The following is a 26,561-nucleotide window of genomic DNA, read 5'->3' on the forward strand; positions in this document are numbered from 1 at the left end:
TCCCTGGCCTCTGGTGTTCTCGTTGGCCAATCTGTTTCCTGTCCGATCCACTGGCGAGTCCAGATGGTGCTCTGCTCGTAGGGCCAGCAATCAGAGAACATTTAACAATGCTTTTACTCCCCTCATGCTGTCTCTGACGGACCCCCCTTCTTTTCTTCTTATTCCTCTCATCCCCTTCTTGTCTTCACCTCCTCTTCTACCTTTATACCCATCAAGCATCCGTTGACTGTCGTCTGTATCGTCGTCTGCCAGCTCTACCTTGGCGTTCACTGTCGCATACGAAGACGAGTTCCTTTTGCTCCCAGTGCATCCGCACTCCTCAAATCACCCCCGCCGTATCCTATCGCAACCCAAGTGGCGTGGCACTGTGCCTTTTTGACTGGTTCTCTGTGGACTTGGGCAATTGCAAAAGTGTACAGGCCAGCGCGACGCGGTATTGGCAGTAGGTTGACATTCCCCCGAGCGGCCCGTCATATTACTATTGAACTCAATCGAGGCTCCTGTCCAGAATCGCGCGTCTGACATGCAATCTACAGATCTAGTACATATAGCGTGCTATAGTGCCCTTGCGAACCCGCTTTCCGGCCGCAGCTTGGCTCTGCCAAACCGTCCTGAAAACTGCCGATTTCCCTTTGACTCTCATCGCGATCCAACTCCGTCAAAATGATGGCACTAGAGCCTTCAAGGCAACATCAGGGGCCATACTTCCAAGACTACTCCATCGATCCTGCCCTGGTCGACTCCTTCAGCTTCGTGGACAGCCTTGGTGCATACGGTCCCGACTGGACCCAGCCTTCCTATCAGAACACTGGGTTCGGCGATTCATATACTGACATGGGCAAACCAAATTTTCCCGTTACCACTTCAGAGGGGTTTCTGTCTGGCGTGTCGACCGCTTCCGGTCCTTCGATTGCCAGCGCTTCTTCATCAGCCATGGGCTCGCCTTACTCGGCAAATACGCAAACCTTTCAAGAGGATTGGGTTGACACAACCCACGGCTTGAGCCATCCTACTGCAGTCATGGGAGATTTGTTTTCCAACGAGAGTATGGCAAACACTTTTGACGCGGAGGGGTTCTACCAAAAGAAGTCAGATAGCTTTGTTGGTGAGTGGCTTTCCGAACCTTCTGGTGGAGTTGAGCTGACCTTTGGCAGACCCTTCTCTTATCCAGCCCATGCAGCAACCGCAACTCACTCTTACTCCTCCCGCCATTTCATACCCTGAACAGCCCGACTACACCCTTGCCCCAACCAGCTTCTACCCTCAGTCACCGGAACCATCTCAATTTCACTATGCTGAAAATTACATGCCGAAGCAATCATTCCCGCAACAATCCAACCTCGCCCCCCCCTCGCCAATACCCTCCGGCCCTCACTCTCGCCCTGCGTCAATATATGATCGCCGGTCGTCGATATCATCCATACACTCTCGTCCTTCACAAGCAAGCCCAGCTCCCAGCGGCGCTGAATTCGAAGGCGATGTCAAGGAGAAGGGACGTTGCCCCCATCCCGAATGCGGACGCGTTTTCAAAGACTTGAAAGCCCACATGCTCACCCATCAATCGGAACGACCCGAAAAGTGTCCGATTGTGACCTGCGAGTACCACATCAAGGGCTTTGCCCGCAAATATGACAAGAACAGACACACCCTCACCCACTACAAGGGCACGATGGTCTGCGGCTTCTGTCCTGGCTCTGGCTCTCCCGCGGAGAAGAGCTTCAACAGGGCCGACGTGTTCAAGCGCCATCTAACCTCAGTTCATGGCGTGGAGCAGACCCCACCAAACTGCCGCAAAAAGAGCCCGGCTGCCTCTTCTGCTAAGAGCGTCTCGGACTACTGCCAAGATGCGACGGGCAAGTGCTCCACTTGCTCAGGCACCTTCAGCAATGCACAGGACTTCTACGAGCATCTCGACGACTGTGTCCTCCGCGTCGTGCAGCAGGAGGAACCCAGCGAGGCGATCAACCAACAAAGACTTGCAGAAGTCGAGTCGGACGAGGAAGTTCAGAAGACAATGGAAAAGCATAGGCTACTTGACACGGCTGGCTCCGTTGATCGATACGACGATGAAAACGACGACGACGACGATGACGACTCTGATGATCGACGACCAGCCAAGTCTGCCAAAACCGGCAAAAATTCCCGCGTGATCCTGGCCGCCAACAACGCCATTAGCAAGTCTTGCTCAAATAACAATAATAAAAACCGTCTCACCGCGTCCAAGCGGCGCAACAACCGCGATCACTACCCACAGTCCTGGGGCTGCCCCAGCCGCAATATCAAGATGAAGAAGCGTGTCCTCTGCGTCTTCGACGGCCAGCGCCGCCTTTGGAAGGACGAAATGATGCTCGACAATGAGTTCGAGGTCCGGCTAAAGCTCCCCGGGGGTGCTGGGGACGGCACAAACCGCGAAGCTTATATCACCGACCTGGACGTCGAGACGCTGAAGCGCGCCAACGGGATCCTCGATGCTACTGAGGAGGAACGTGGCGCCTGGATTGAAGGAACTGGAGGGCAGCTCATTGGACAGCCAGCGATGCTGCTCCCTGACTTCTCCCAGAACCAGGAGGGGGATGTCGTGGATATTGACGAGCTGATGGCTTGATCTGCGAGCCTGAAATTGGTTTGTTTTCTTATACGGCATGATGATAGCGGCATTTTGGATAGCTTGATTGATACCACTGCGTTGATTGTTTTATTAATCAAAAAAGACATGTACTTATATAAAGGCTGGACCTTGATGGCAACTTCTTCGCCTACGTGATGTTATATGCTTCTATATTTCTTTAATAAACTGTGAGACGAGACTATCTTTTATCCTTCAGGCACTCTGTCATTTTAGCGCCGATTACTGAATAGCATCTCCTGGCAGTGACTGGGCTGGGTCTCCTTGCTTCAAGCCAGTATCATTAAGTCTCGCCGGGGCACCGACCGCCACTAGATGTCAGTAAGCAAATGGCTTATTCAACGATAAAGACTGATACAACCACTCACGCCCATTGACCAGCTAAGCTTGCAAGTTGCACTGACGCTATTAGATCTATAGAGATTTTTGAGGCAAGATGTCCAACACTCAGGCTCCTCACTATGAAACCATTCCGTCTTCTCCCACCGCATGGACACCACAAGCAGCCTACGACGAACCTGCAAGTCATAAAGCCTCAACACCCACAGTCCTAGCAGTGCAAGCCTTTACATAACCGCTGCAACAATCGACCCTTTCTCATCCTCGCCTTGATCATCTTTATCATTGGGCCGTCCCGCATTTTTTGTCCGATGCCTCCCCAACCTGCTCTGGTACCCTCCCATCCACCTGACAGCACCGCTGGCGCCTTCTCCTTCACGATTCGATGCCAGACGCTCCATCCTCAATTCCGCCCGCTACGACGGAGATCATTAGAACGTACAAGCATGCTTACATGCATACGGCCACCACAACCTCCAACAAGTTCCAAACATTGAAGGAATGCTCTCGCCGCCCCTCGCGATAGGAGGACTCAGAGTTACACTGGAGAGCCTGGAAGGATTCAATGTCGACGAGACCCCTGAGATCCGTGCCAAACCGGTTTTTAATGGTAAGGTGAGGGACATGTCATTGCCAGATTTATCGCCTCATTATGTACGCCTTATGATATATTCGGGGTAGCATTATATGGAAGAGAATGTGGGTTCGGATCATGTCCAGGGTCTTGCGGTCTTGTGCATATGAGTCATTGCTTTCAGCGTCTTTGCGCAGGTTAGTCCTTTCCCTTCCTCTTTCCTCTGCTAGGTCGTGAGTTAGAGGACTGGATGTGTACTAATGTGTAGGTAAGGCCATCATCTGCCTGGTAGACGACAAAAGAAGCCGGAAGAACATCGACGACGATAAGTTTACCAAAGTTGTAGGGGCCTGAGCTGCTTTCCCGTTTGCTCCGGCTTCTTTGGATTGTCTCGTTGATCACTCTGTTTTTCTAATACGTTGGTTAACGTCAAACTTGCGGACGTGGATAAACGGTACGAGGGACTTTGGCGTCCCTGAAAAACCATAGCTGCAACACAGCCCTGAAAAAGAAACCTAATCCTAGGGTTTACGGCTTTGCTAAGCTCTAGAGCACTCGCCCCTAGGTAGCAACAGCAAAGCCGTCTCGAGTGTTTACAAGAAATAAGTTAGGATATGATCTTCATTAATCCCGTTTGTAGTCCAAAAGCCCACGACTGCAGTTGCGACCTCTCCAGCAAAGAGCACCGCCAATGGAAACAGTGTCCCTAGCATCCCCATGCTCGTCAAACGCCGCGAAGACTCTACCGGCGGGGCGGGCGTAAAGCCACCGTGAAGATTGACTGGATGTTGTTACGAAGAATTCAGTTGAGCTCAGTTATCAGAAATTGCTTGTCCAGGTTATCTCATCTGCCTAGGACACTTATGTTATGCAAGTGCCTGCGGTGCCTGCGGTGCCGCCCAGCAACCCAAAACCCAGGCTGAGGCGCCAGAAAGCAGCGGTATTTGTGTACGCGTGGTGATGTGAACAATGGAGTTCCAGGCTTAGTTCCAATTTCGTTGCACGCTGCAGTTCTTGGTAATAATTAGCAGAGGGTTTCTTTGGATATAGCGGCTAGCAAGTTGAAGGCATACAGAGGAATTGACCATCTTAAGGCAATTGTTCTATCTGGCTAGCCAGTACCGATCAGGGAGATCCTTAGTGATGATAATTGCTCCAGTTGCGATACTTGTCCCAGCCAGACCGGTGTTGCCAGTGGAAGAAGTCCTTCATTGCCATCAGACCAGTTTCGATACTAATGTTCGGCCTCGGAGAAGAGCGTGACCCGGCTAATGGTGCGGCTGCAGAGCACAGAGCCTAAGTGCTCGGAATGGGCGAAAATTGAGGATGCCGTATATGCTCGTATATGCTTCTCGAGTGTTCCATGGCTATGGGCTAGGTGGAAGAGGCGATGAATCTTAGTATTCGGATCTCAGAAGTAGGGGTGTTGATGGGAAAGAGAATGGTGACCTGAAGTTGCAATGTTGGATAAATGCCAAATTGAAACAACCACTAAGTGGCATCTTTTCTTCTTCCCTTTCTTTTTTCTTTTGCCATCCCAGACTGCTTTAGGTGATGAAGATGACAATGGTCTCTTAGCCGCTATACTCTTTGGCCCCACCGCACCCCGCATTTATTCTCCGACACTCAGCAATCCTGTCTTCAACTCTCCCCGACAATCAAACGACGAATTCACAGGATGCAGCTTGGTCTCACCGAGAGCCTCCCCGCTCTCGTTGCGAAACGCTTCACAGCTGCTAAGGAGGCTGGCCATTTGATCTTCTCCCAAACACATCTTGAAATCCTCCGCCCCGGTGGCGTTCCCGTAAGCTCCCCTCAACATGACGCAAGTTGACTCTTCTATCGAACCCCATCAATCATTAACGTGATGCTTGTACTAGTACCAACTCAGATACTGCCCTGCTCTTGCAAATAAACCAACTGGCAAGCCGAAATCGGATGAAGGAAGCCCAAAGAAAAGATTTGATCCCTTCGAGAATCCTTCCCCGGAGCTTTTGATCGCACAGTTTCCGAAAGAAAATCCAACCCACTTCCTCGTTCTGAATAAGTTCCCCGTTATCCCCTATCACTTTATTCTGGCGACGACTGCCTGGCGAGAACAAACCGATATATTGGAAAAGGAGGATTTGGCGGCAGCGTACGCCTGCGTGAAGGCGTGGAATGATGGAAACCAGTCGGGCGGCACCTCATCCAAGAGGTTATTTGCATTCTTCAACTCCGGTTATGAAAGTGGAGCAAGCCAGCCACATAGACATCTACAATTCATCCCCGTAGAGGCAATGGCACAAGACGACGGGACTGGCACCTGGAAGCCGCTAATTGACACTGTCCCGTCACAGCCGGCGTTTTTTGGATCAGAATTTCGACGAGTGGCCGGGATACCGCTCGCAAACTTCGCTCTTCCCCTACCTTCGGATGCTTCTGCCGAGAAGCTTCACGAGATATATCTATCTCTATACAAAGCTGCTGCAGTGGCAGCAGGAGTTCCCCGGAGCCAATTACAGTCAAGTACAGGGCCGGCCACCATTAGCTACAATCTTGCAATGACCGAATCGACAATGATGATCTGTCCCAGAAAGAGTGTGAGCGCCGTTGTCTCAGTCGATGATGCAGCACGCAAAGATATTGCCGAAGCGGGCGTCGTTGAACTAAACGGGACACTCCTTGCCGGTACAATGATGGTGAAGGCTGAAGCGGAATGGCATGAGTTGCGTAGGAGCCCTGATGCTTTGATGAAGGTTCTTGCCTCCATTGGATATCCTCATCCGGATCCAAGAGAGCTCTCTTTATTATGATCATGAGCACGAGGGTTGGCGCTACAGTCGCATGCATTCTGCTGGCATACACCAAACCAGGTGCAAGTGGTAGATAGCATTTTGTTGTATATAATTTCACGTGGTTGCCTTCTGGCTGGAACTTCTCTATTCTCGTTTACCTCCCAGTGAGGTGTTCAAGATGCTATCCCATGACGCTTTCCGTGTTTATTGTGGCTTAGGGTGCGTATTGCCTAAGCTGGTATTGCTGAGATACATACAGAAGTACCAAAGCACCGAGTGGACCCGTGCTCGCTGGTTCCATTGAAGGTATGTCACAATCATTAAGAGTTCATATTATCTAAGGCGTATTATTAGGTATCTATCTATAACATTGCATTCATATCCGAGTCAGAACAGATGAGACTGTCAGGCCAGCCGTTTTCCCTTCCTTGGGGGTTAGAGACCCTGCACTTCGCACCACTTCTTCTTACATGTGGAATTACCGAAATGGTAAGAGCCTCCGTGATTCCAGATATACTGAGCGACTTTCTTCCAAGGTATTTTGGTTGGTGGAACTGGGCGCCTTGAATAAGGGCTAATTCTACCGTCTCCGGAGTATACGTTGACCGCTTCGCACAGAAGTCTCACCTTCATCGAGTTAGCAATGTCCCAATGTGGAGATACTGTCGGAGACTTACATCCTTTTCATGCCATTGAGGTTTACGAACACGCTGCTCTTTGGATTTTGTTAACGTCCTAAACCTGCCACGAAGAGTTGACTCGGCCTCCTTGAAACCAGCAATCCTTTTGATGTCCTTGTACGACAGTCCCTGGCGCTTGTATTTTATTAGAAGGGCGTTTTTGACATCGTTAGTCCAAGTAGCCATGTGGCCAACATGACTTGTTTGGTACGAAATAGGCCCAGAGGGAAAGAATGAGTCTGTCGACTCGTCTGGTCGAAGGCCGTTTTGATATACCAAGGTGCTGCTCGAGTAAGGGATAGGACTTTGCTCTTGTTGTGTGATCGTGTTGCCGTTCAGGTACAAGCCAGGACAAGTTGATCCGTAAGGGTCCAGCAGTGACGAGGGTTGGACATAAGTTTCGGCACTGTGGCCTAGGCTCGGAAAGCCATGGATGTTATCGGCCATCGCAGGGAATTGGTCGAAATGAGTTTGTTGTGGCTCGACATCGGGGAAAAATCGCGGTTCATTCCACGCAACTTCTTCTTTGCATTGAGTGGCATTGGCCGTTTGTGTGTCCCAAGACAGTTGCGTCTTGACTGATGGCCAAGGCGATACTGAATGATCAGTATACGTGCCGTCAGTGGTTACTGGTGTATAATTATCGGGCAGGGTCGTCAACGAGCTGGCGTCTGGTGATTGTCTTTCTTGAAGCAGACATGTGAAGGCAAAGTCGTCACTTGTCCAGTTTGATCCTCGTACCAGACACTTCTTGTCTTCAGACAGCGGGCTCTCCGCTTTTTCGAAGGTTGATGTCTCTGGTATCTTCTCAGAGGTAAAGTAGCTGGTCACAGCGTACGGGCTATGTCTCGGAATAGGGTGGACCAAGTCTGGAGTAAGGGCACTGCCACTACTGGAGCTAAGCTCTTCAACTGTGAACGTATCTTTGGTGCTGGGTCGGTCAATCTTTTGAAGCTTCCAGTGGAAAGAGTTTTGTGATGTAGGTCGAACGCTTTTCGCCGGCTCGACTGGTGAGAAGTCGGCATGCCAACGTCTATACTGTTCTCCGGTGGTCTGGAAATCTCGTCCTGAAAAGTCGCCGTTTGGTAAGCCAGCGGACGTAACCAAATACTGTCCGTCGGTTCCTCCGTAACCGCCCATTTGAAGCTGCTCGCACCTCATGGTGGATTCTGAGCGTTGATCGATGGTTGATGATGTATCAAAAGACATGGCTGGGGCGGCGGCACAGCTATCAGGCAGGCCGGCTAAACACGAAGAAGAGAGAAGATTGCGCTCAGTCATCATATCCTTTCTCCAACTCTCGGGACCAGCAAGGACACGGAGCATTGCTTTAAAGTCAGGCCAGCAGCCTGCGCTATCAACCACACCGCTCCTGCCACCTATGACCGGTGTTGGGAATGAATGAAGAAAGTGCATCAGATCTTGATGCTGGATTATGCACCTTGTGGAGTGTATCAGGGCACCTGCAGGACTAAGGGTCCCGGTCAGCACCGCAATGTCTGGATGGAGGGGTCTTGGATGCAGCCATTGACTTACCACGAAATCCCACCAGGCAATCCCCCGCTTGATATCAAGGAGACTCACGCTTCTGAGAGTCGGGTATCTCCAGGGGAGCGGATGATTTGTCCCGATGCCTGAAACAGACGCAAGAATGACCAGGGTGAAAGTCAATCTGAAGCTTGGGATGACTATGCCTGGTTCCCCCAGGTAAGACCTCTGACGCCCGTATTATCGGCTAGGCGGCTGCTTTTCCCTTGATCTGATGGAGGAGTGATGTGCGGCAGAGGCTATGTCTCAGTGCTCACCGTGTTTAGTGAGATGATTCGAGAAGCAGCCAACTCTATGCCGGAGGGTAGAGGAATACTTTTCCTTGAAATGTCTTGGTTGACAACAAGAAAAAGACGCAACAAGAGTGAAAACAGAATGCCAAATAAAGTCGATCTGAAGAGAAGATCTGGGATGGCGGCCACAAACTGTTTATCGTCAATCCCCGTGAGGCCTTGCTTTAATAGAAATCCAGGGCCCATAACCCCGGGAACTACTAACTTCTTTTATCATGGCTTCCACTATTGGTACTAACGGGTGCAGGAATTTCTTGATTCGTGAAGCGGCATACAGCTCTCTGGGCTAAGGCTTGACCTCCAGTGATGTGCCGAAATTTGAACATGGATACTGCCTGGAAGAAGATCATCCTCGCATCGTAAGGGGGCTCTAGGTCTACCACCATTATCCCCACGACCTTCACTTGGCAATCAACTGACGTCTCAATTTTCGTTCAGCAAGGGCTTTCTGGTCCCCTCGTGTGGCTGGATCGGTGGCGCAACCCGCTATAGGACGACACTTCCGGCTACCTAGGAAGAACCAAAACTAAACAAAAGTCGCAGATCGTCGATTAATGACACCAGGAGAGTCAAGAGAAAACCCGAGACTGGATAGACTGGATGGGGCGTCAGATTTTGCGTTGCACGGTTGTGCCCGCTTGGCGGCTGGTCACATAGGGCTTTGTTGTTTCGTGCATCCGAGCCAACAGCAGCTCTTAACAACTCAACTGGCCTGAGTGAGACGCACCGTTGCAGATCACTCCAACCCCAACCTCCCGCCTCTCAATTGGCCTCAGAGACATTGGACGTTTGATCGGGGATTTTCGGTTCTGCCATTTGCCTGGAGCTTTTTACTCTCCCGTTGGGTGGAACTGTCGCTCTCCCGTTCCGAGGCCTGAGGACAACAAGCTAGCCTCAACAACCAGGGCGAGCCAACCCTAGCCAACGCACTTTGTCCGGGGCACCGTTAGAGGCTCTTCGCTTATTCTCTGTTCCTTGGAAGCTTTATATGAGAGCTCGAGTCTTCAAACTCTTGGATTACGATGAACTCGCCCTGACCTTCCGGGCAGAGACAAAGCTCGTCAAGTTTGACTTGGCCCGTATGGATAATGCTAAGTATACCCAACCCAAGCCTGGGTCCCCGGTCCACTACAAAGCTCCAACCCGCAGCAATCTATCTATGACGTTCGAGAACAAGAAGAAAACACATACTAAGCAAACCAACCTCCGCTGGTTCTGTGGAGTTCCAAACAATAAGCTTAATGCAAACTCCACATCCAGGACCAAATCATCTCCTAGCTCTCCACCACGTACCGGACAGTTGTCAGTCAGCTGCAGGTCATGAAAAACCGGCCTGGCCCAAGCACAGTACTTGTAGGCGGAAGAAGTCCCGGTGGATAGATACCTGATTGCAATGCCATCGTCATCGCCTCCGACTGGACAAAGGGACCTCAGCCCGCATGGGCTAGTCCCGAAAAGAAACGAGAAGATATGGCCACTGCCGGTAGGTGAATTGAGGATCTTTCCCCGCATCATGTTTTCCTGGATGGCCCGCTGCATGCTACTCGCAGTGCAAGTAGTGCAACGTCGAACGCAACACACTGTTCTGATTTTGATCAACTACAAATCCAGATCTAGATCCAGACTCAAGCTCAGACAGACTCACAGCTGTCGGTATGCGTGCCAGGCCAGTGCACTAAGTGCATGTGCGCGGTCCAGCTCCAGCTCAGTGTCTTTTGCTGCTTCCAACCCGAGCCCAGTTGCACAGCGTTGTGTGTGTAGTTTCCCGTCCGAATCGTTCTGCTCTGTCGTCCCTGTACTTTGTGTGGTTCTGTACCCTGATTAGGGCTTTGACCAAACCAACCCGGCTTCTCCTTGCTTACACCTACTTCTCGACAACTCCCGTTTAGCGGGGTCTTAGACAATCTACTGCTGCAGCCTTAGATTCTATTTGATCTTTCCAACTTGCTCATGCTATTAACCATTGTTGGGCCGGCTGTTTTCTCCGTTTGGCACTTTCGCCTTCACACGGTTTGTCATCCGTTGGGACATGTCTTAGCCACCCGTGGGAGAAAGTGCACACACCCCCCATGTCTCGATTCTGAAAACAGTTGTTTCATGTTCTATTATTATCTACTAAACGCGTTCGTACATTTGTCTCACTTGTTCCGCCTTACTTGCTCCGCTGTTCGCCGCTCGCCGCTGGGGATGGCCAAGACTTGGTACATTCCGTCAGACGATGCATGGTTATGCAGACTCAGTTTTGGTTTCAAGAACACCTCAGATGTATCTACCGAGCTTGGACACCACTGTGTAGTCCTTCCTGCACTGGTGATCACCTCAAGCTCATTGGTAACTCAAATGTGATACATCTAGAAGGATCGATAACCATAAAAAGATCCTCGACGCCACCCGGAAACGATTTCGAAAAATGAGCCAAGTAGGTGCAGAAGAGCCAGGAACAAGAATGGATAACAGTAAGCATTGCATCTACCTCGCTTTCCTGCGTCTGGTCGGATTCTTGCTGCTTTGCTGTCCCGCGAAATGATCCAAAAGTCGGTCAATTAAAAGCACTACAATCCGATGAGAAAGGTCACCCATGTCTAAATGAATGAGACTCACCTCCCAATAAAACAAACGTAAATGCATATAGTATAGTCGGCGACTTCATAAACGAATACGCAAGCCCAAAATGTTTTGCAAAGACAGTAAGGCTTGCCAGGAAGACGCCAGAGACAATGCGAACCGCCACCCCGATTGCCATCGCCAGCGGTTTGTCATGGCGTTGAGCAAGGAGCCCGAAGGCAGCAAAGAGTAACATTGCGAGTGACGCAACAAGAAAAAAGTACACATAGACAAAACCCAAGAGCTCAACATACATCCTCAGTAACTGAGAGCTATCCATTGTACTGACGTGCGCACTCTGTGGCGGCACGATCCTCATACTAGAGAAGAGAGCTGAAGTCACATTTCCTACCAGATCATTGAACATGTTCCTAGTGAGTGTGAACCCGATAGTTCCGTTGACGGGGCAGATTTCGTGATTAGGAAGGTCATTCAAGATGTCATGAATAGCCATCTGTTCGCTGATAGCTCCACGGCTGTAATCAATTTCCATATCGGCTATTGTATCACAGAGCAGTTTGACAGCTAATTCGGGATCCGGTCGCGGTTCTTCGCATGCAAACAAGATCGTTTCTGTCAGGTACTGCAGCTTCAATGTAATATCCAGAGTCAAGGCGAGGATCTGTGATCCCTCCAGTAGAAGGACGAGGGCCACGTGGAATGGAAAATGAAGTTGGGCCCAGATTTGTTGCGCAAATGTACCTATTGTGCGCGTTGGAGTGAGGTCGAAATATTCTTGCCAAATGAGATACTGCAATGCCTGTGTTAGCAAGCTGGTGAGCAGCACCGCTTCGCGGAGGATCCTTAAAGCCTTACAACGTTGGTCGTGACGCCTAAGATATGGACAAACGACCATTTGGTCCAACCGCCAGGCCGCACTGTTTTATTGACGAGTCTTGTAACAGAAATGACCCCTTCACCAATGATAATCAAGGTAAGAAGGCCCATACGGACGTTCAGAGGAGTGTCTTGAAACCCAATGTCCGGAGTAATGCAGGAGGTTGCGAAAACCGTCCACATTTCAACCCAAAACAGGACAAACCAAACAGTCCAGACGTAGGAATGAGCCGAGTCTTCGCCGAAGACAAAATACATCTTCCAAATTGTTAGCCGGAATGGTCGATCGTCTTTTAGTGGCAGAGTTTGGCTTACTCCGAAATGTACCAAGCTCGAAACGAGTAATGCGGCTGCTATGAAATAAAGTCCTTTTGAGGCACAGCTCATTCGCTTGCGAATCAAGACGGTACTGACAATATACTGTACTGACAGTAATAGTCTGCTCCCACCCAGCATAAGACTCAGGGACTGGAAGGCCCAAACGTTCTCGGGTCGGACACCCGTGGTAATTCTTGTCCCTGCAGAAGCAAAGCCAACCATGATCCCTAGTTGCATAGCTTTGCAGATTCGTTCGAAAAGAGAGTCTCGAGCAAAACGGATATCGAACATCATGACTTGGAGCCAGGTGAACCAGATAACACCCAGAAATCCAATGTAAGTCACCAAAGCTAACACGCCAAGTTAGATCCGATTAAGCAAGCTGCGGATGGTCCCACACCTTCTACATTGTTGATCTCATGCGTGGCTGTAAAGGTAGAAAGGTTTGCAACGAGGAAAAGATCAAAAAACAATTCAATTGGAGTTGCATCCGAACGGCGGTACAGGTGCGGAGGGACACCATCTTTTTCGTCAATCGGAGTCTCGATTAGAGCTAAACCTCTACGCGGTCTTCGCAAGACGAGTTACTATGGTATAAGGCTTGAGAATATCTCGGCTCGGCATCACTTACTGCGTAGGTCCAATACTCGCACGCTCAGCCCGCGGCAGTGACCAACGACCCAGGGAGAAAAAGGGCGTTCGGCTCATCGGACATGGACTTGCAGATAAGGGGTGATCGACCAATTTTGATTATCGTAGGTATCACTCATGGACTTGGACAAGATCAAGACGCTGCTGAATCCAAGAGGGAGATCTGGTGTGCGGAGTCCGGTCGACACGGCGTGGTGTGAGTGGCACCTTCTGTAATGGGAGTCTTTGGCGAAAAGCCGGTAGGCACTCTTTGCTTTATAAAGCTCAAGTCTCACTTTCCGAGTTGGTCTTGGATACAGCCATGGATGAAGCTCCGATGTTCTCTAATCCGCGCGAGCTCTCGAAATCTGTTGTCCCTGGCGTCTCAGTCTCGGAACCCGGAGTGACACCAGCTTCTTGCTTAAGTTTCTCATAATGATCACCAGTTTCTTTAATCAGAGCCTGTATCTCGACTTCTCTGACGGATATATCGGCTTTCTCCTTTCTCAGTTCCTCCATTCGGTTGATCATTTGTGTCCTAGACTTCTCCAAAACCGCGAGATTCATCCGCAATCTGTCGAGGCATGTCGAGAGATGGGGAAGAGATGTCATCTTAGGGGGCGTTTTCGGCCGATCTACGGGACCATTGCCGTATCCCATCGCAGCCCTTGTCTGAGCGGCTTCATAGGCTGCCTTCTCCTCTAGATCCGAGTCTTCCTCGTCCATAAGAGCTTCCGCATCTTCAATGAGCTCGCGCATTGCTTCACGTTGCTTCCTGTTCTGTTCACGTTCAGCTTTCCTCCCTAGAGATATGCGCCCATCCTCGACGTATTCGTCAAACCCTTCCGCGAAGTCTTCATCGTCTCGCACTAGCCTCGTATCTCTATCATGTTCTTTGTCAACCAATTCCCAGTCATCGCCCGCATTTTCTTCCAGCGAGATATAATCCTGTTCAGTCAGACTATGACTGTCCTGCTCCTTTGCTAACCTCGCGCGTCGAGCTTTCTTTTCTCTGATCTCGGCCTCCGTGGGAATCACCGACGGAGCAGTGACTTTCGTGACTTCACCAAACTTAGCCGCCACATCCACTTCATTCTGGTTTTCAGCTTCGGCCGTAGGCTTGGGTGTTGAAGCCGTCAGGTTTCGAAGTTCATTTAAGTACTCCGCGTTGTAACTTGGTCGGTCTTGTTCGGGCCCAACTCTAAGTGGAAGTTGATTGCTTAGTGCGGACGGAGTTGTCGATTTCTGTAACGCGTTCTTCTCAACTACTCGTCTGCCCAAGCCATGTTTCTTTGGAACGATGACTTCGCTTTCGCCGTCGTCTCCCTCCGTCATTGAAGTCTCGCCAGGGCCGAACGAAAGGCGCGCTTTGGATTTTTGCTTCGCTTTCAAACTAACTGGCCTCTTGATGATTGGGCCAGTGTCTAGATACTATAGTTAGTCAATTAACTCCGCAAATAAGAGCTTGAAAAGCACCAAACGAAGGCGGCTACTTACCTTGCTCCTCATCATCATTGCCGTTGTCCCCGCCAATCTTGCGGGGCTTCCTCCGATTAGCAAAACCAGAGCTCATCTTTGCTATCAGTTATCTTGTCAAGGCGTTTAAGAGACGTTACTGAGGATATTGTTCCGATAACAACGTCACCCAGTGACTTTGAGCTGTCAGGAACATCATTTATCCGGCCCAGCTCGCTCGCTCCCGCCGATATCAAAAGTTCCGCATAAGCCGTTCACCATAAGGCAGCAAATCAATCAGAATTCAATCGCCAAAATGCCTCAAGCACAGCCTGAGTTGAAGAAGGTCGGTTTCTCTTAAGGAGTCTTACCTTGGCGTTTGGAATGGTAACGCTGACACCACTCCTTCACAGTATATGGAGAAGCGGGTATTCTGCGAACTCAACGGTAACCGCAAAGTCATTGGCGTTCTACGAGGCTACGATGTACGTCAGACCGAACTCTGTGTATTTTATCACTCAGCTTCAAGATTCCCGCGACTTAGGTCCTGGGCTACCTCCAAAAGCTATCGATTCGCCATGACGGGAATAAAAGCTAACGGAGCACATGCGATCATAGGTCTTCATGAACATCGTCTTAGATGAGGCGTTCGAAGAGAAGCCAGGCGGAGAGAAGGTAGCTATTGGCATGATTGTATGTTGGATGCACTCCCTGACCTGGGACTGGAGTCGAACTCTCCATACGAATTTGAGCTAATCTGTATCACGTACATTTTCTAGGTCATTCGCGGCAATTCTGTCGTCATGCTCGAGGTTAGTCCTATTTTCTCTCTCTCTTTTCCTCACGCATTCGCCCGTCTAAACCACTGACTCTTCTCTACTCTACAGGCTTTGGAACGGATAAGCGAGAAATAGACCCAAAATAAAGACACCAGTGGAGGGGGGAAACGTTAGGACATCGACGACTTGCATTTTATACCATACCATACCCTGCGATGTATGTGGGTTGCTTCATTGAAAGAAAAAGGAGTTCACGGGTTGGACTGCTCGCATGGAATCCATCGAACCAAGCAAGGGCATCACGTCTTTTTCATATTTACTTTTATTATGTTGTTTATGAGAGGGATATTTGTTAAGATAAATCTTTCGATCTGTTCGCTCTTCCGCTTAATTGTAGATCTGGATCAGAATGTTATGGAGGAAATTGGCATGCTAAATATATATTTGCAAGAATCTCGATAGTTTCGTAACAGGAACAAATAGCTACTCTGTAAAGCCACGAAGAACCAGCCAAACCCTCTGTCGGTGGTCGCAAATTTCTACTCCAGTCGAGCTAGGAGATCTTTCAACTTTAGTCACGATGGAATTCTCAGAATTTCATAAACATAGATAGCTATGTTTCTAAAAAATCATCCAAACAAACACGCCTCACCCAGCCCACACCCTCCCAAAAAATAAATGGATTCAGAAGGACAGGAATAACGACCTGAAGAAGATACATTACAAGAATACTCATCATGGAAATACGATGACAGGGAGGGAAAGGATCTAATGTTATTGCTTAGGCTGGGACCCAAGTTTCAATTTCAGCTTGAGCCCGCCACCAGGCGTAGACGGGGTCGCCGGGGTGTGTGACGGCGGCTGCCGGTGCACCTGCGCTGCGGCGAAGTTCGGAATATGTAGCTTCGTGGGCTGTCTTTGTTGCAAGGGGGTTCCAAGACCTGAACTTGGCCCTGGGGTTTTGGCGGAGGGGGTGCTGGGGTGGTGGTTGCTGGGGTTCGGTCTTGACTGTTTGAACGTGACGCGGAGGCCAGAACTAGGGGCTGTCATGGCGGCCCCGTCTTCTCTTTTGCGTTTTGCGGAGGATGTGGTTGAGGGGTTGAGGGAAGTGCGGATTTTGTTTGTGCGGTAAAATTGGAGGCGACCCTGTGATTGTATTAGTTTCAATTTCAGTGTCTATGGCCGTGGAATAGAAGTGCTGTAATCTTACCCTTCCATGATGCTTAACCGCCCAGTAGCGAGGGTATTTCAGGGTGACTCTCTTAGAAGTGATGGGATCATATATGACTCTACAAAGGTCCGTGAACTCCGAGAGTTCTAGGATGCCAATCATTGGCGAGCTGCATGCGGCCCAGAGACACTCTTTGAGTACTTGGTCACCGGAGACCTCGGTCTTGAGAGCAGCCAAAGCCCCAGTGACGGTCTGCCTTCGAGCAAGATCAGCCTGTCGAACTTCCGTCGAGGACTCTTGCTCGATTATTAGACCATCGGTTGCGGGTGGTGGCTCGTTGATTACGCCTCGGCCGAATGCGACAGGTGCGAGTGCCCTACCAAATAGGCCGTGAAGCTGCCACCTGAGCCATATGGACGGGTCATTGGACATGGTGAAAATGAACCACTGAAGCAGTTCGGGGCTTTTGAAGATGTCCAGCTCGACAAGACATTCGAAAGCGTCCAGGCGAAGGAGGTCATAAGTGCCTACCCGCGTGTAGGGTAGAAATTGCATAACGTCGACTTCAGCTATTTTAGCTTGCATCAGCTGCATTTGACAATATAGAGCCGCGCGGGAGTAGAGGTTCTGGAAAGAGCTTGACCACTCGTCCATTCTCCTATATCGGTCGATTTCCGCGATAGCGTCCTTCTCCAGCTGTTCTTCGGCTTGAGCTTCTAGAACGGCGTCCATATCAAAGTTGTTCAGGTCATCAGTACGGGACTCAACTCTTCCAAGCATGGCGTGACATAGGGACTTCATCAATGTGGCCACGTAGAAGTTGTCCGAGTACTTTATCAGTGTGAGTATATGCATAAAAACATACAAGGTAGACTTGCTTACCTCATTATTGGAGTTGTCGTTGAACTTCAGCTTGTCATAAAGAAACCGCTTCACCCTCATGGGAGTCTTACCACTGACGTCGCGCACTTTGGAGATTGCCTCAGGAATGACTAGCTGAAGGACATACGCGGCCCTATCTGAGAAGTCATTTGACCGAGTCATAGGAGATCCCGGCAGGCAGAATAGCTCTTGAAAAGCTTTCTCAAGATGAAACAGCCCTAGCCAGTTGATTTCTTCTTTGGCATGTTTCACTAAAGCACGAGCCGCCGCCACCCGAATTCCATAGAAATATCGTCGGTCCATTAACGTTCGAAGAAAGATCGTAGAGATCAGAGGGTGTTCGCGTTGCGCGGCCATGTACTGTAGGGACTATGAAGTGTAAGCAGAAAAAATGACAAAGGGATGTGCCAACTTACCTCCAATTGAGCTACCACATCTCGATCTTGCTGGAGCTGTGAAAGGTACATGTATCCTGGCATAACCAACGAAAGCTTGCAGATCCATTCAAAATCTGCATCCATGCGAATCCATTCATAAGATTCTTGACCCATTCGTTCTTCGTCCTCTTTGCTCCAGTCAGCAAGTCGCCATTGCTGCATCTCTTCCTCGCTCTGCAATACATCCCCAAGACAGTATAGCAGAATGTCCTCCTGCACTTCCGCGTTCCCATCGGCACCAACGACAGCAGCAGCACGCTCTTTCTGTCGCTTATTTCTTTTTAGTCGTTTATATTTCGTATTATAGGGTATGTCAAATTTCGTGACACCTTCTTTGATCTCGACGATGTGTTCATACGGTGTGCCGTCAGCTTCGTGAATCCTGATCGTCATTGAGCCTGTAAAAACAGGTTGTATAGTACCGGCGTAAACATTTCGAATTTCTTCTTTGACGTCGCGCATAAACGCATCCTTTTCTAGATCGCGAGCGGTCGGCTGATCTGACTGAACTTGTTTAATCATCATTTCCACTACCAATTTCTTCTTGTTGAATCTTTGAGTTGCTTGGAAGCGGGGGCAACCGGCACCATAGATCCATTGGTTGAAAAAGGTATCCAGCTTTGCGTGTCCCAAACGCTCACACGTCTTTTGGAAAACTGAGGACGTGACAGCCCCATTCGGTAATTCTCCCATACGAGCATTCAAGAAAAGACGAGAGATAATCCGCGACATGGTTGCTTTCCCGCTGGCTTTAGTGAGGCGTCGATCGAGGATGAAGAGAACTAACGGCGCTTTGAGCGCAATAAATTTGGCCTCTGATGGGTCTATGCTCAAGATGTTTCCCATGTCATACACCGATGGACGCTCATAGTCCAGGTCACACACTCGGTCTGACATCAATTTCAGCCGAAAACGATATTCATTATTCCCGCAGAGTTTGCGCATGAACGTGTCTGTGATGTACCAGGCAACGCCAACCGTTACCCAAGTATCAGCCGGTTCCTTTGGCACGATATTGACACCGATCCATTGAGCAGCTAGAGCGTGGGTGATGGCACGAGTAGAGTCGTACATTGGGTCAATTATATCCTCCGGAAACAGAAGACGGCTGCTGCATATCGAAAAGCATGCTGTTGGCAACGTGTCTTCCGGCGCATCATCAACAAAACACATTTTATAGCTTGAAAACGGGTATGATCCGTAAGTCATTGAGAAAAAGTCGATAGCCTTTGCCATAGGAAAGCAAGTGTTGCGGACTTCATCGCCTCTACCCGGAAGGCAGAACGCATGCAGTGGGATGGCGTTTTGACCAAGCTGCTCATCTTGGTCACTTTCACGGAAGTCAGCGAGGTTGACGTACTCAAAGGGTCCAACAGCAAACCCAATCTGCCGTGCGGAAAGAGGAGAGTAGGAAGCGAACGAGACAGTCTTCTTGCTGGAATCTTTTGAATCAACGATGTCATCCGTCAGCTCCCCAGAACAGACGACGGACAAGTCTAGGGCTTCATCATCTGGGGCAAACCAATCGTGGTTTGATCTCAGCCGAGTCCCGGTCCCACCAACTGACTGGTCTCGAGGTTTGCGTCCAAACACATCCCCAAGAGTGCACGGGCATCTGATCGCTATTTCCCAAGTGCATCGTGAAGAAGGATCATCGACACAAGGGAAGAGCGGACACCCGGTGCCGTGATCAAGAGAGTTTGTCGTATAAGCGTGTGGATAGCGCTTGTCCCCATTTTCCACTCCAACAAACTGTAGTCCATCTCGTATGTTTTCGACAATAAATTCAATAGCCACTGTGAGAGCCGTGAATCGAGGAAGGGACGTCTCGGCGGTCTTCGAACTTAGAGGTCCCTCAGTATCATCTGCCAGCCCCGGCGCCCGCAGTGCCATCTGATCTTGAGCCTCGACAGAGAACGGATCAAGTTCGTCTATTCGGACGCTTTTCGGGAGGGTAAGGGTGAGCTCGGGTTCAGAAGGTGTTTTGAGGAGGGCATCGAGTTTTGACGCTAAGCGCTGGTGGTAATGAGGGCCGTATAGTTGAAGCGACTCGTAAGGATCGGTGTACTTCACCAGAGGCACTTTTCCACTGACTGTAACACGCTTCAATTCTCCCTGTCGAAAGTTCAAACGGATGTAACGCAGGTCTTTGTAGTGCGGATGGATGATGATCTCGGTTTTGCCCTTCAGACTCCGACTCGCAAAGTCCAAATCTAGCTCAACCTTTTGATGCGCGACCGTAAATCCCAGACCTGGCCAGCTTGGGCCGGCGGGAGTATCTACGACGCCTGGCATCGCGCAAGATACTCAGTCGTGTACTGCGCCACGAGCGCCAAGCTGACCATCCACCGTCATGTCCAAGCTCAAGGAGCAATCGTACCGTATGCTGAAGTCTATTCGAAAGTAAATGCGATGATCGTTCAATAGAAATGTGATTTAAAATGGGAGGGTGAGAGGAGAACGATGGAGCGGCGCTGTAGAGCAATCGAGAAGTGTTGAAGCCTGAAGGACGGAAGTTGATATGCGGAAGATAATAAAGGCAACTTTCTCCGTTGCGCAGCTGTCCGCGGTCCTACTCTCAGGTTGTTATGTTCCCTCACTGGTTGATGACTTTCATCTCATGGCGCGTTCAAGCATCCGAAGTTGCGGAGCTCTTCGCTCACGTGACCTCAACGGAGCCGGCCAAGTTTATCAAGATAGACACTTTCCAGTCACTGACAAGTGGCTTCATCCGCTTCTAAACAGACAAGTCAATGCAAAGGAAAATCCAAGTATACTTGACAAGCTCACTCAAAAACTTGGTGTTATGCCCTCATTCATGGGGCTTCTACCAACCCAATTAAGGCCCCGCTTTTTTATATAGATCGGAATATATACTTCATCTTGAGGCTTCACGGGAAAAGCTCCAAGAGATCCCGCTTTCTCCTATATATGTACTTCTAATTGCGAAAGTGTCCGGCTCAACATCAATCCCCGTGTCATCCATAGAGAACATCAAGAAAGCCTACGACTCTATCTCGGTCACCTACTCAGCGTGGACAAAACCACATCATGTGACACGCAACAGATACTTAACTCACTCCTCAACCACCTCGCTCTGAATATATCTCCACCAATGATGATCAAAGGCTTAAGACAAGAGTTGGTCCTGGAACTAGGCTCGCGGCTCAAAAATTCTGTCTCTGCCACCTTTGCATCCGTCCAGCATCCTGCAAACGAGACGAGTATGGCAACCTAACGCCCAGGTTAAGATTATTGGAAATGAAATCCCCGCAGCAGCTTGGGCTGACATTGGAGACGCTGGATAATTGCAATAATGTTGAGCTGAGAGAGGGGTGTACGATGGAACTGACGATTCTTGATGCAGGTCTCGATTCTGTGCTGGATATGGACGCACCCATTCATGCACCAAGGCTATAGCAGGATATCCTATTGAGGAATAAACATAACCTGGGTCAACCATGCGGATGTTTCATGGGGAATTTCGCTGTGGAAGAGCTCCAGTCAGTTTTCTAGTGATAAGTGGCTAGGCTGCAGGGTGAATGGCGGAGTCATTTTCTGCAAGTAACTGGTGGAAGAAAAAGACTTTTCAGACCATGGTCAAGATTGGCTTTGAGATGCTTCTGAAGGAAGGGTCGACGAGGTCGAGAAGGGAACGATGGCAAGGAGATACAATTGCCAATCGTGTGGTTTCTAGCGAAGAAAGCTTGATTTATGGTTATCCCTACTCTCTACCCGGGTAATGGTATAGCCATGGAGTAGCCTCCGAATTCGAGGTGGTTGCTTACTGGTTTGTCAGTTTGACCAGAGTTCACAACGAGCACTAGAAACAGAAGCCGGGATACTATGAGATCGGCACATGCACGTGATAGCTCAGGTACCGTATCGGGCCGAGTTCGTGCTCCCTGCTTCTGGATTTGACTCGCATTCCACCTCTAAAAAAGTGGACCTTGTCTGAGATTCGCTTTTCTTTTACTGATCCTCGACAGTCGGCTACTATTACTCCTACTCTGCTCTACAAGAGTTCTTGGACGAGTCATATTCTCACGGAAACCAACTGGCTGGTCCTGTATCGTTTTGACCTCCATTGCCTGTCGGCGCGCTATGAAATAGGCTCGACCTGCGCATTCCGTCCCTTCGAACGTTAATCTGACCACCACTTCTACTCATAATGATCAGGATATTTCGGAGGATCCGAGGTGCGAGCTGCCTGTCAACTAAAGCCTCTGTCCGTAAAGTGAGCTGACAATCTGCGCGTGCCCAATAGAGATCCAAGACTCCCTCTCCGACGATGTCCTCTTACCCCTTAAGAGCTACAAGTACTCGAGCGTGGATAAATCGTACATTTCCAATCATATCCTGAAACATTATGTATTGCGCCTTCTATTCCTTCTATTTCGCTCTCGGTCCGTCCGAATCTAACAAGGATGGCGGGGTGTTAGTGGAATGCTTTCGTCGAACTGCTCCCGATGTGGATGGCCCCCAATATGGTCACACTTTTGGGTTTCGGGTTTATCGTGGGCAACGTAATGCTCATAGAGATGTTAATGCCAGATCTCATTGGACCGGTGAGTGACGTTCGTTTCTGATCTTGAGCTTTCCTGATCGCCTCAACATAGGGACCTTCTTGGCTGTACTACAGTTTCGCTTTAGGAATGTGGATGTAAGACACCACGTTAGTAATTGCCAAGGATTATCTGACGACTGTATAAGGTACTCGACTCTCGATAATGTGGACGGGAAACAAGCGCGAAGAACTGGCACATCTAGCGGATTAGGCGAGCTTTTCGAGTCAGTAGAGAACCAAGCATGACCAGAAACATGCTAACTTCTCTCAGCCATGGAATTGACTCCCTTAACTGCACTCTTGCCAGTCTGCTAGAAACCGCGGCGATGGGTCTAGGCTCCACCCAACTCGGCGCTTGGACTGCTCTTGTGCCATGTCTTGCCATGTACTTTTCGACGTGGGAGACATATCACACTCACACGCTCTATCTCGGATACTTCAACGGCCCCACCGAAGGTCTTTTGATAGGTATCGCCATCATGATTGCGTCCGGCTGGTACGGCCCTCAAATCTGGTCTCGGCCCATTGTGGAATTTCTCAACTTGCCGGGCCTCTTCGGCAACAACTCTATGAAAGACTTGTGGGTGCCCATACTCTTAGCAGGCTTCTTTCTGGGTCACCTTCCTGGCTGCATCTACAATGTCATTTCAGCTCGCAGAAGCCAGGGCCTTCCAGTTACTCCTATCTTCAAGGAGTGGGTGCCAATGATCATTTTCACTGGATGCAACATGGCTTGGCTCTTCTCCCCATACTCATCCCTTCTTTCCGGTAACCGGTTAGTCCTGTACTGCTGGACGATCTCTTTCGTCTTTGGCCGGATGACCACAAAGATTATCCTGGCCCACCTTTTAAGACAGCCTTTTCCCCACTGGACGGTGCTGCAGACTCCGCTCGTTGGTGGCGCTATCCTCGCCAACCTCCCGTTCCTGGGCCTTCCCGCAGTCAGCGCCTCTCTTGAACTCCTATACCTCCGCACCTACTTCCTCTTTGCCTTCGTCGCATACATGTACTGGGCGGTTCTTATAATCAACCGCATCACGACCTTCCTCGGAATCAACTGCTTGACCATCCGCCGAGACCGGTCATCCGAGAGGGAACCCCCGTTCCGCAGCTTGGTGGCCGACAACTCCGACAGGGGTAGCCTCAAAAGCCATTGATACGGCCAAAGCTGTAGGGTGACAGATGTCTGTTGAGGCTTCTCAATACTTCTACCCTCGGATCAAACCTGCGGAGTGCGTGAATCATCGATCCCCTGTTCCTCGCCTTGCAACGTACATACCTACACCATATACATACATTTGTACAATCACCTCACGCTCCCGGATGTGTCAAAACCCGCACATACGCGCTATGAACGACTTACGACTTCACTTGATGCGGCATACACCAAACATCAACCACCTGATGTGAGATGAGATGACCAAAAAAAGCAACCCCCCGGTTATAGCCGGTGTTATTCGTAGCTGCAGCGAGCTTCTTTTCTTGCTTTCTTGTGTTCTTTAGGATACTTATATAGATACTGTACCTTAGTACATAACTGATTAATGGATAATATTGATAGAGATGAAATCTTATGTGTTTCCTCTATTCCCAGAGCGTCCGCTGTTAGTTTCGAAGATATCTTGTAGACATGAACAGGATTCTTTTAAAACTTGCTCTGCCGCAAAACACAACTGGTTTCTTGCATAACTTTTATGGTACAATACCGGCTTGTAAGGGAGCTACTATAATCTGGTCGTTGTCTTTACATAGATTGAAGCGGAACCTGATACCGCATAGGGCCGCGGAAGTCTACGGCGCGGTCCTAGCACATTCGTCCGAAGAGAAAGTCCTTGACGATGGGAGAGCTTGAGAACTCGGGATTCAAGAGGACGCAGCTTCAGGGACGCCAGTTAGTTCCGGGATGTAGGAGCTAGCCTGCCGGGTTTAATGGGGAGAGCCTTACTTTAGGAAGTACTCTAGACCGACTTTGCGAGATTCGAGGAAAGATGGTCGAAACTTGACTGCGAAACAGTCAGATGGGTTTGCTTCACGGTCAGTCACGGTGTGCTGGGACATGACATACAGAGAACACTCTTCGGGGGTAGCGCTGGGAGGGCGTTCTTTGCGTGTGGGAAAGATTTCACTAGCTTGAGTCGGAGATCGTCGAACTCAGAGTACCTGGAGATATGCGATCAGCTTACATGCAATATGATGGCGGAGCCATCGCAAGAATACCTCATGCGAACTGTGATCGTCCCACCCTGCAGTCAAGTCAGTTCCTGAGCAAACACAGTAGAATATCGCAGAGCGACGAGCACCTGAAACGCACCTCCAACGTCCGGATCTTGCAATTCCATACCACGTACGCGCCTACCCCAGACTTTCCCTGAACAACGACATGATCATCGATCGCTACACTTTTAGCCCACAAGCCACGGCTAGTCTCGGAATTCGGATCCTCAGTATGGTCTTCGAGGGTTATCGCGGGTCCTCCATCGGCGGAAATCTGCGATGCACGAGACGCATTCCGATGATGGCTCCAGTACGGGGGTACTATGCCTGAAACTGGACGTTCTTTGGGCGCGAGGTTGGGAGACTCCAACTGGGAGCGGGACGAAGAGGCTGAACTAGGGTTGGCACTGATCTCGCCTGGATTCAAGTCGGCTGGTTCTACCGCGTCCCCGTCACGATTGGGGGCGCTGGGAATACCGCTTGAAGGATGAGGGGAAGCAGGGAGCGACTGCGGCCTCGGTACCCGGCCTGTCTCCTCATTCGCTGGAGCCATCCATTTAGATACTTCAGAGCCGGAAATAGGTGGTGGTAATGCCTGCAGTAACAGGCAACAGGGATAAAAATAAGTGCCTTCTTATGCAACGGAAAGGAGGGGCAGGTGGCGGGGAGCAAGCAAGGACGGTTCAGTTACGGGTTGCCTGCGGAAGCTGGCGACACCGGACAACAACCGTCAAGTGAACTAGGAGTAGGAATAATCAAATTCAAAGAGAGACAAATCGCAAGGGCTTAGAAAAGAAAGAGAAAAAATGGTGAACGATTTAAGGCAGAGAGACCGACATGATCTGACGGTGGAAAGGACTCGGTGAATGTGGATTGATGCCACCGCATAAGCTGGATAATGAAGTAAAAGCGGGAGTGGAGATCACGGGAATGCAGACTGCCAAGGCGCCTATCCTGAACGGGAACGCGGCCGTTCGTCTGTAATAATGCCTCCAGACTCGTCTCCTCAGCGCCAGGTAGCGATAATAATAGCAAAGGCTTGATCGAGGTGGCGGAGATCATGCGGCCGTCTTCGGCCGTATTCGTACGGCTTCGTACGGTAGATGGGATATCCGGATGAAACTGCCGCTCGTCGGTCAAATCACGAGGCCAGATAAGAGAAGCGAGCCACCAAGGCAAAAATGCTACGCAGTACGGAGTAGACAAAGCTAAATAGAGCAGCTCCAAGGAAAGGCCTGGAGCTGGAGACCGAGGTTCGCACTAGAAAAAGCCAAGCCCCGGCTCGGCCAGTCAGAGACTCTTCGAGTCAGACATACCAGACCCCTAATCCTTTTCTGTGAGGACGGGCAGAGCCCGGCGTCCGCATCTTTCCAAGACATTCCAGCACCATGTGAGCGTTTTGTGGAGCTTCGTCGGTACCGGCTGTTGTTATAGTACGGACTCTCAACGTTAGGCCTCATCAAGAAGCCAATCAATGCCTGACACCCGTCTCAGTTTGCATATTAGAGAGGGCAAGTTAAGCAGAGATCATGGCATGTCGCTTCGGACTCGCATCCATGCTATTTGCCTGTCTTACCGAATTGAGGATGACAGTGTCTCACAGAATCCGGGAGGCTACTGGAGTCCACGTACGACATCCAGTTTGTTGAAAAGTTTCAAGTCCTCGATGTAAATCGTCGTGCGGTGTGATCGGGGCAGATGACGGGAAGAGCACCCTTTATCTATTTGGATGAAACAGAGCTTTAGTTAGTTCCGGATCGACATATTTCTTTTCTCTGACAGCTCTTACCCCTATACGGAGTACGGCCTGCCATCGCCCAGTGGCTCAGT

General features: G+C 50.0%; 9 protein-coding genes across 9 annotated transcripts; 4 read left to right on the plus strand and 5 right to left on the minus strand.

Moving 5' to 3' along the window:
* The first annotated feature begins 455 nt into the window (after positions 1-455).
* Positions 456-2,842, plus strand: zfpA (putative C2H2 finger domain protein). Its single transcript, XM_073744954.1, has 2 exons — positions 456-1,105; positions 1,155-2,842. The coding sequence occupies exons 1-2, from the start codon at positions 664-666 to the stop codon at positions 2,603-2,605; spliced, it is 1,893 nt and encodes a 630-aa protein (XP_073599935.1). The 5' UTR covers positions 456-663; the 3' UTR covers positions 2,606-2,842.
* Positions 2,843-5,158: 2,316 nt separating this feature from the next.
* On the plus strand, positions 5,159-6,771 carry BDW70DRAFT_128529 (putative bis(5'-nucleosyl)-tetraphosphatase). Its single transcript, XM_073735443.1, has 2 exons — positions 5,159-5,343; positions 5,420-6,771. Exons 1-2 carry the CDS (start codon positions 5,218-5,220, stop codon positions 6,332-6,334), a joined length of 1,041 nt encoding a protein of 346 aa, XP_073599936.1. The 5' UTR covers positions 5,159-5,217; the 3' UTR covers positions 6,335-6,771.
* BDW70DRAFT_147407 (uncharacterized protein) lies at positions 6,752-8,322 on the minus strand (the record flags this gene model as incomplete). Its single annotated transcript, XM_073738714.1, has 2 exons — positions 6,752-6,943; positions 6,994-8,322. The coding sequence occupies 2 exons, from the start codon at positions 8,320-8,322 to the stop codon at positions 6,752-6,754; spliced, it is 1,521 nt and encodes a 506-aa protein (XP_073599937.1).
* A 2,653-nt stretch (positions 8,323-10,975) lies between these two features.
* Positions 10,976-14,827, minus strand: BDW70DRAFT_169491 (uncharacterized protein; the record flags this gene model as incomplete). The annotated part of the gene is made up of 9 exons (XM_073742696.1): positions 14,724-14,827; positions 13,545-14,650; positions 13,363-13,457; positions 13,228-13,314; positions 12,997-13,166; positions 12,594-12,946; positions 12,258-12,536; positions 11,439-12,192; positions 10,976-11,139 (listed from the first exon to the last, which is right to left on the minus strand). Exons 1-9 carry the CDS (start codon positions 14,797-14,799, stop codon positions 10,976-10,978), a joined length of 3,084 nt encoding a protein of 1,027 aa, XP_073599938.1. The 5' UTR covers positions 14,800-14,827.
* A 153-nt stretch (positions 14,828-14,980) lies between these two features.
* BDW70DRAFT_128535 (putative small nuclear ribonucleoprotein SmG) lies at positions 14,981-15,857 on the plus strand. Its single transcript, XM_073735444.1, has 5 exons — positions 14,981-15,027; positions 15,095-15,166; positions 15,300-15,374; positions 15,461-15,493; positions 15,569-15,857. The coding sequence occupies exons 1-5, from the start codon at positions 14,998-15,000 to the stop codon at positions 15,593-15,595; spliced, it is 237 nt and encodes a 78-aa protein (XP_073599939.1). The 5' UTR covers positions 14,981-14,997; the 3' UTR covers positions 15,596-15,857.
* A 245-nt stretch (positions 15,858-16,102) lies between these two features.
* On the minus strand, positions 16,103-20,533 carry BDW70DRAFT_82883 (transcription initiation factor TFIID subunit TAF2). Its single transcript, XM_073744955.1, has 4 exons — positions 17,930-20,533; positions 17,514-17,882; positions 16,671-17,462; positions 16,103-16,606 (listed from the first exon to the last, which is right to left on the minus strand). The coding sequence occupies exons 1-4, from the start codon at positions 20,243-20,245 to the stop codon at positions 16,235-16,237; spliced, it is 3,849 nt and encodes a 1,282-aa protein (XP_073599940.1). The 5' UTR covers positions 20,246-20,533; the 3' UTR covers positions 16,103-16,234.
* A 166-nt stretch (positions 20,534-20,699) lies between these two features.
* BDW70DRAFT_128538 (uncharacterized protein) lies at positions 20,700-21,909 on the minus strand. Its single transcript, XM_073735445.1, has 2 exons — positions 21,546-21,909; positions 20,700-21,437 (listed from the first exon to the last, which is right to left on the minus strand). The coding sequence occupies exon 2, from the start codon at positions 21,411-21,413 to the stop codon at positions 21,105-21,107; it is 309 nt and encodes a 102-aa protein (XP_073599941.1). The 5' UTR covers positions 21,414-21,437; positions 21,546-21,909; the 3' UTR covers positions 20,700-21,104.
* On the plus strand, positions 21,894-24,050 carry BDW70DRAFT_128540 (sn-1,2-diacylglycerol cholinephosphotransferase). The gene is made up of 6 exons (XM_073735446.1): positions 21,894-22,149; positions 22,218-22,321; positions 22,393-22,518; positions 22,570-22,613; positions 22,664-22,741; positions 22,789-24,050. The coding sequence occupies exons 1-6, from the start codon at positions 22,122-22,124 to the stop codon at positions 23,672-23,674; spliced, it is 1,266 nt and encodes a 421-aa protein (XP_073599942.1). The 5' UTR covers positions 21,894-22,121; the 3' UTR covers positions 23,675-24,050.
* A 363-nt stretch (positions 24,051-24,413) lies between these two features.
* BDW70DRAFT_82905 (uncharacterized protein) lies at positions 24,414-25,400 on the minus strand. The gene is made up of 4 exons (XM_073744957.1): positions 24,829-25,400; positions 24,735-24,760; positions 24,583-24,677; positions 24,414-24,520 (listed from the first exon to the last, which is right to left on the minus strand). The coding sequence occupies exons 1-4, from the start codon at positions 25,282-25,284 to the stop codon at positions 24,459-24,461; spliced, it is 639 nt and encodes a 212-aa protein (XP_073599943.1). The 5' UTR covers positions 25,285-25,400; the 3' UTR covers positions 24,414-24,458.
* Between the last annotated feature and the right edge of the window lie 1,161 nt (positions 25,401-26,561).

The sequence above is a fragment of the Aspergillus foveolatus genome (genome assembly GCF_047715535.1).
Source record: "Aspergillus foveolatus strain CBS 279.81 unplaced genomic scaffold BDW70scaffold_4, whole genome shotgun sequence".
NCBI lineage: Eukaryota > Fungi > Ascomycota > Eurotiomycetes > Eurotiales > Aspergillaceae > Aspergillus > Aspergillus foveolatus.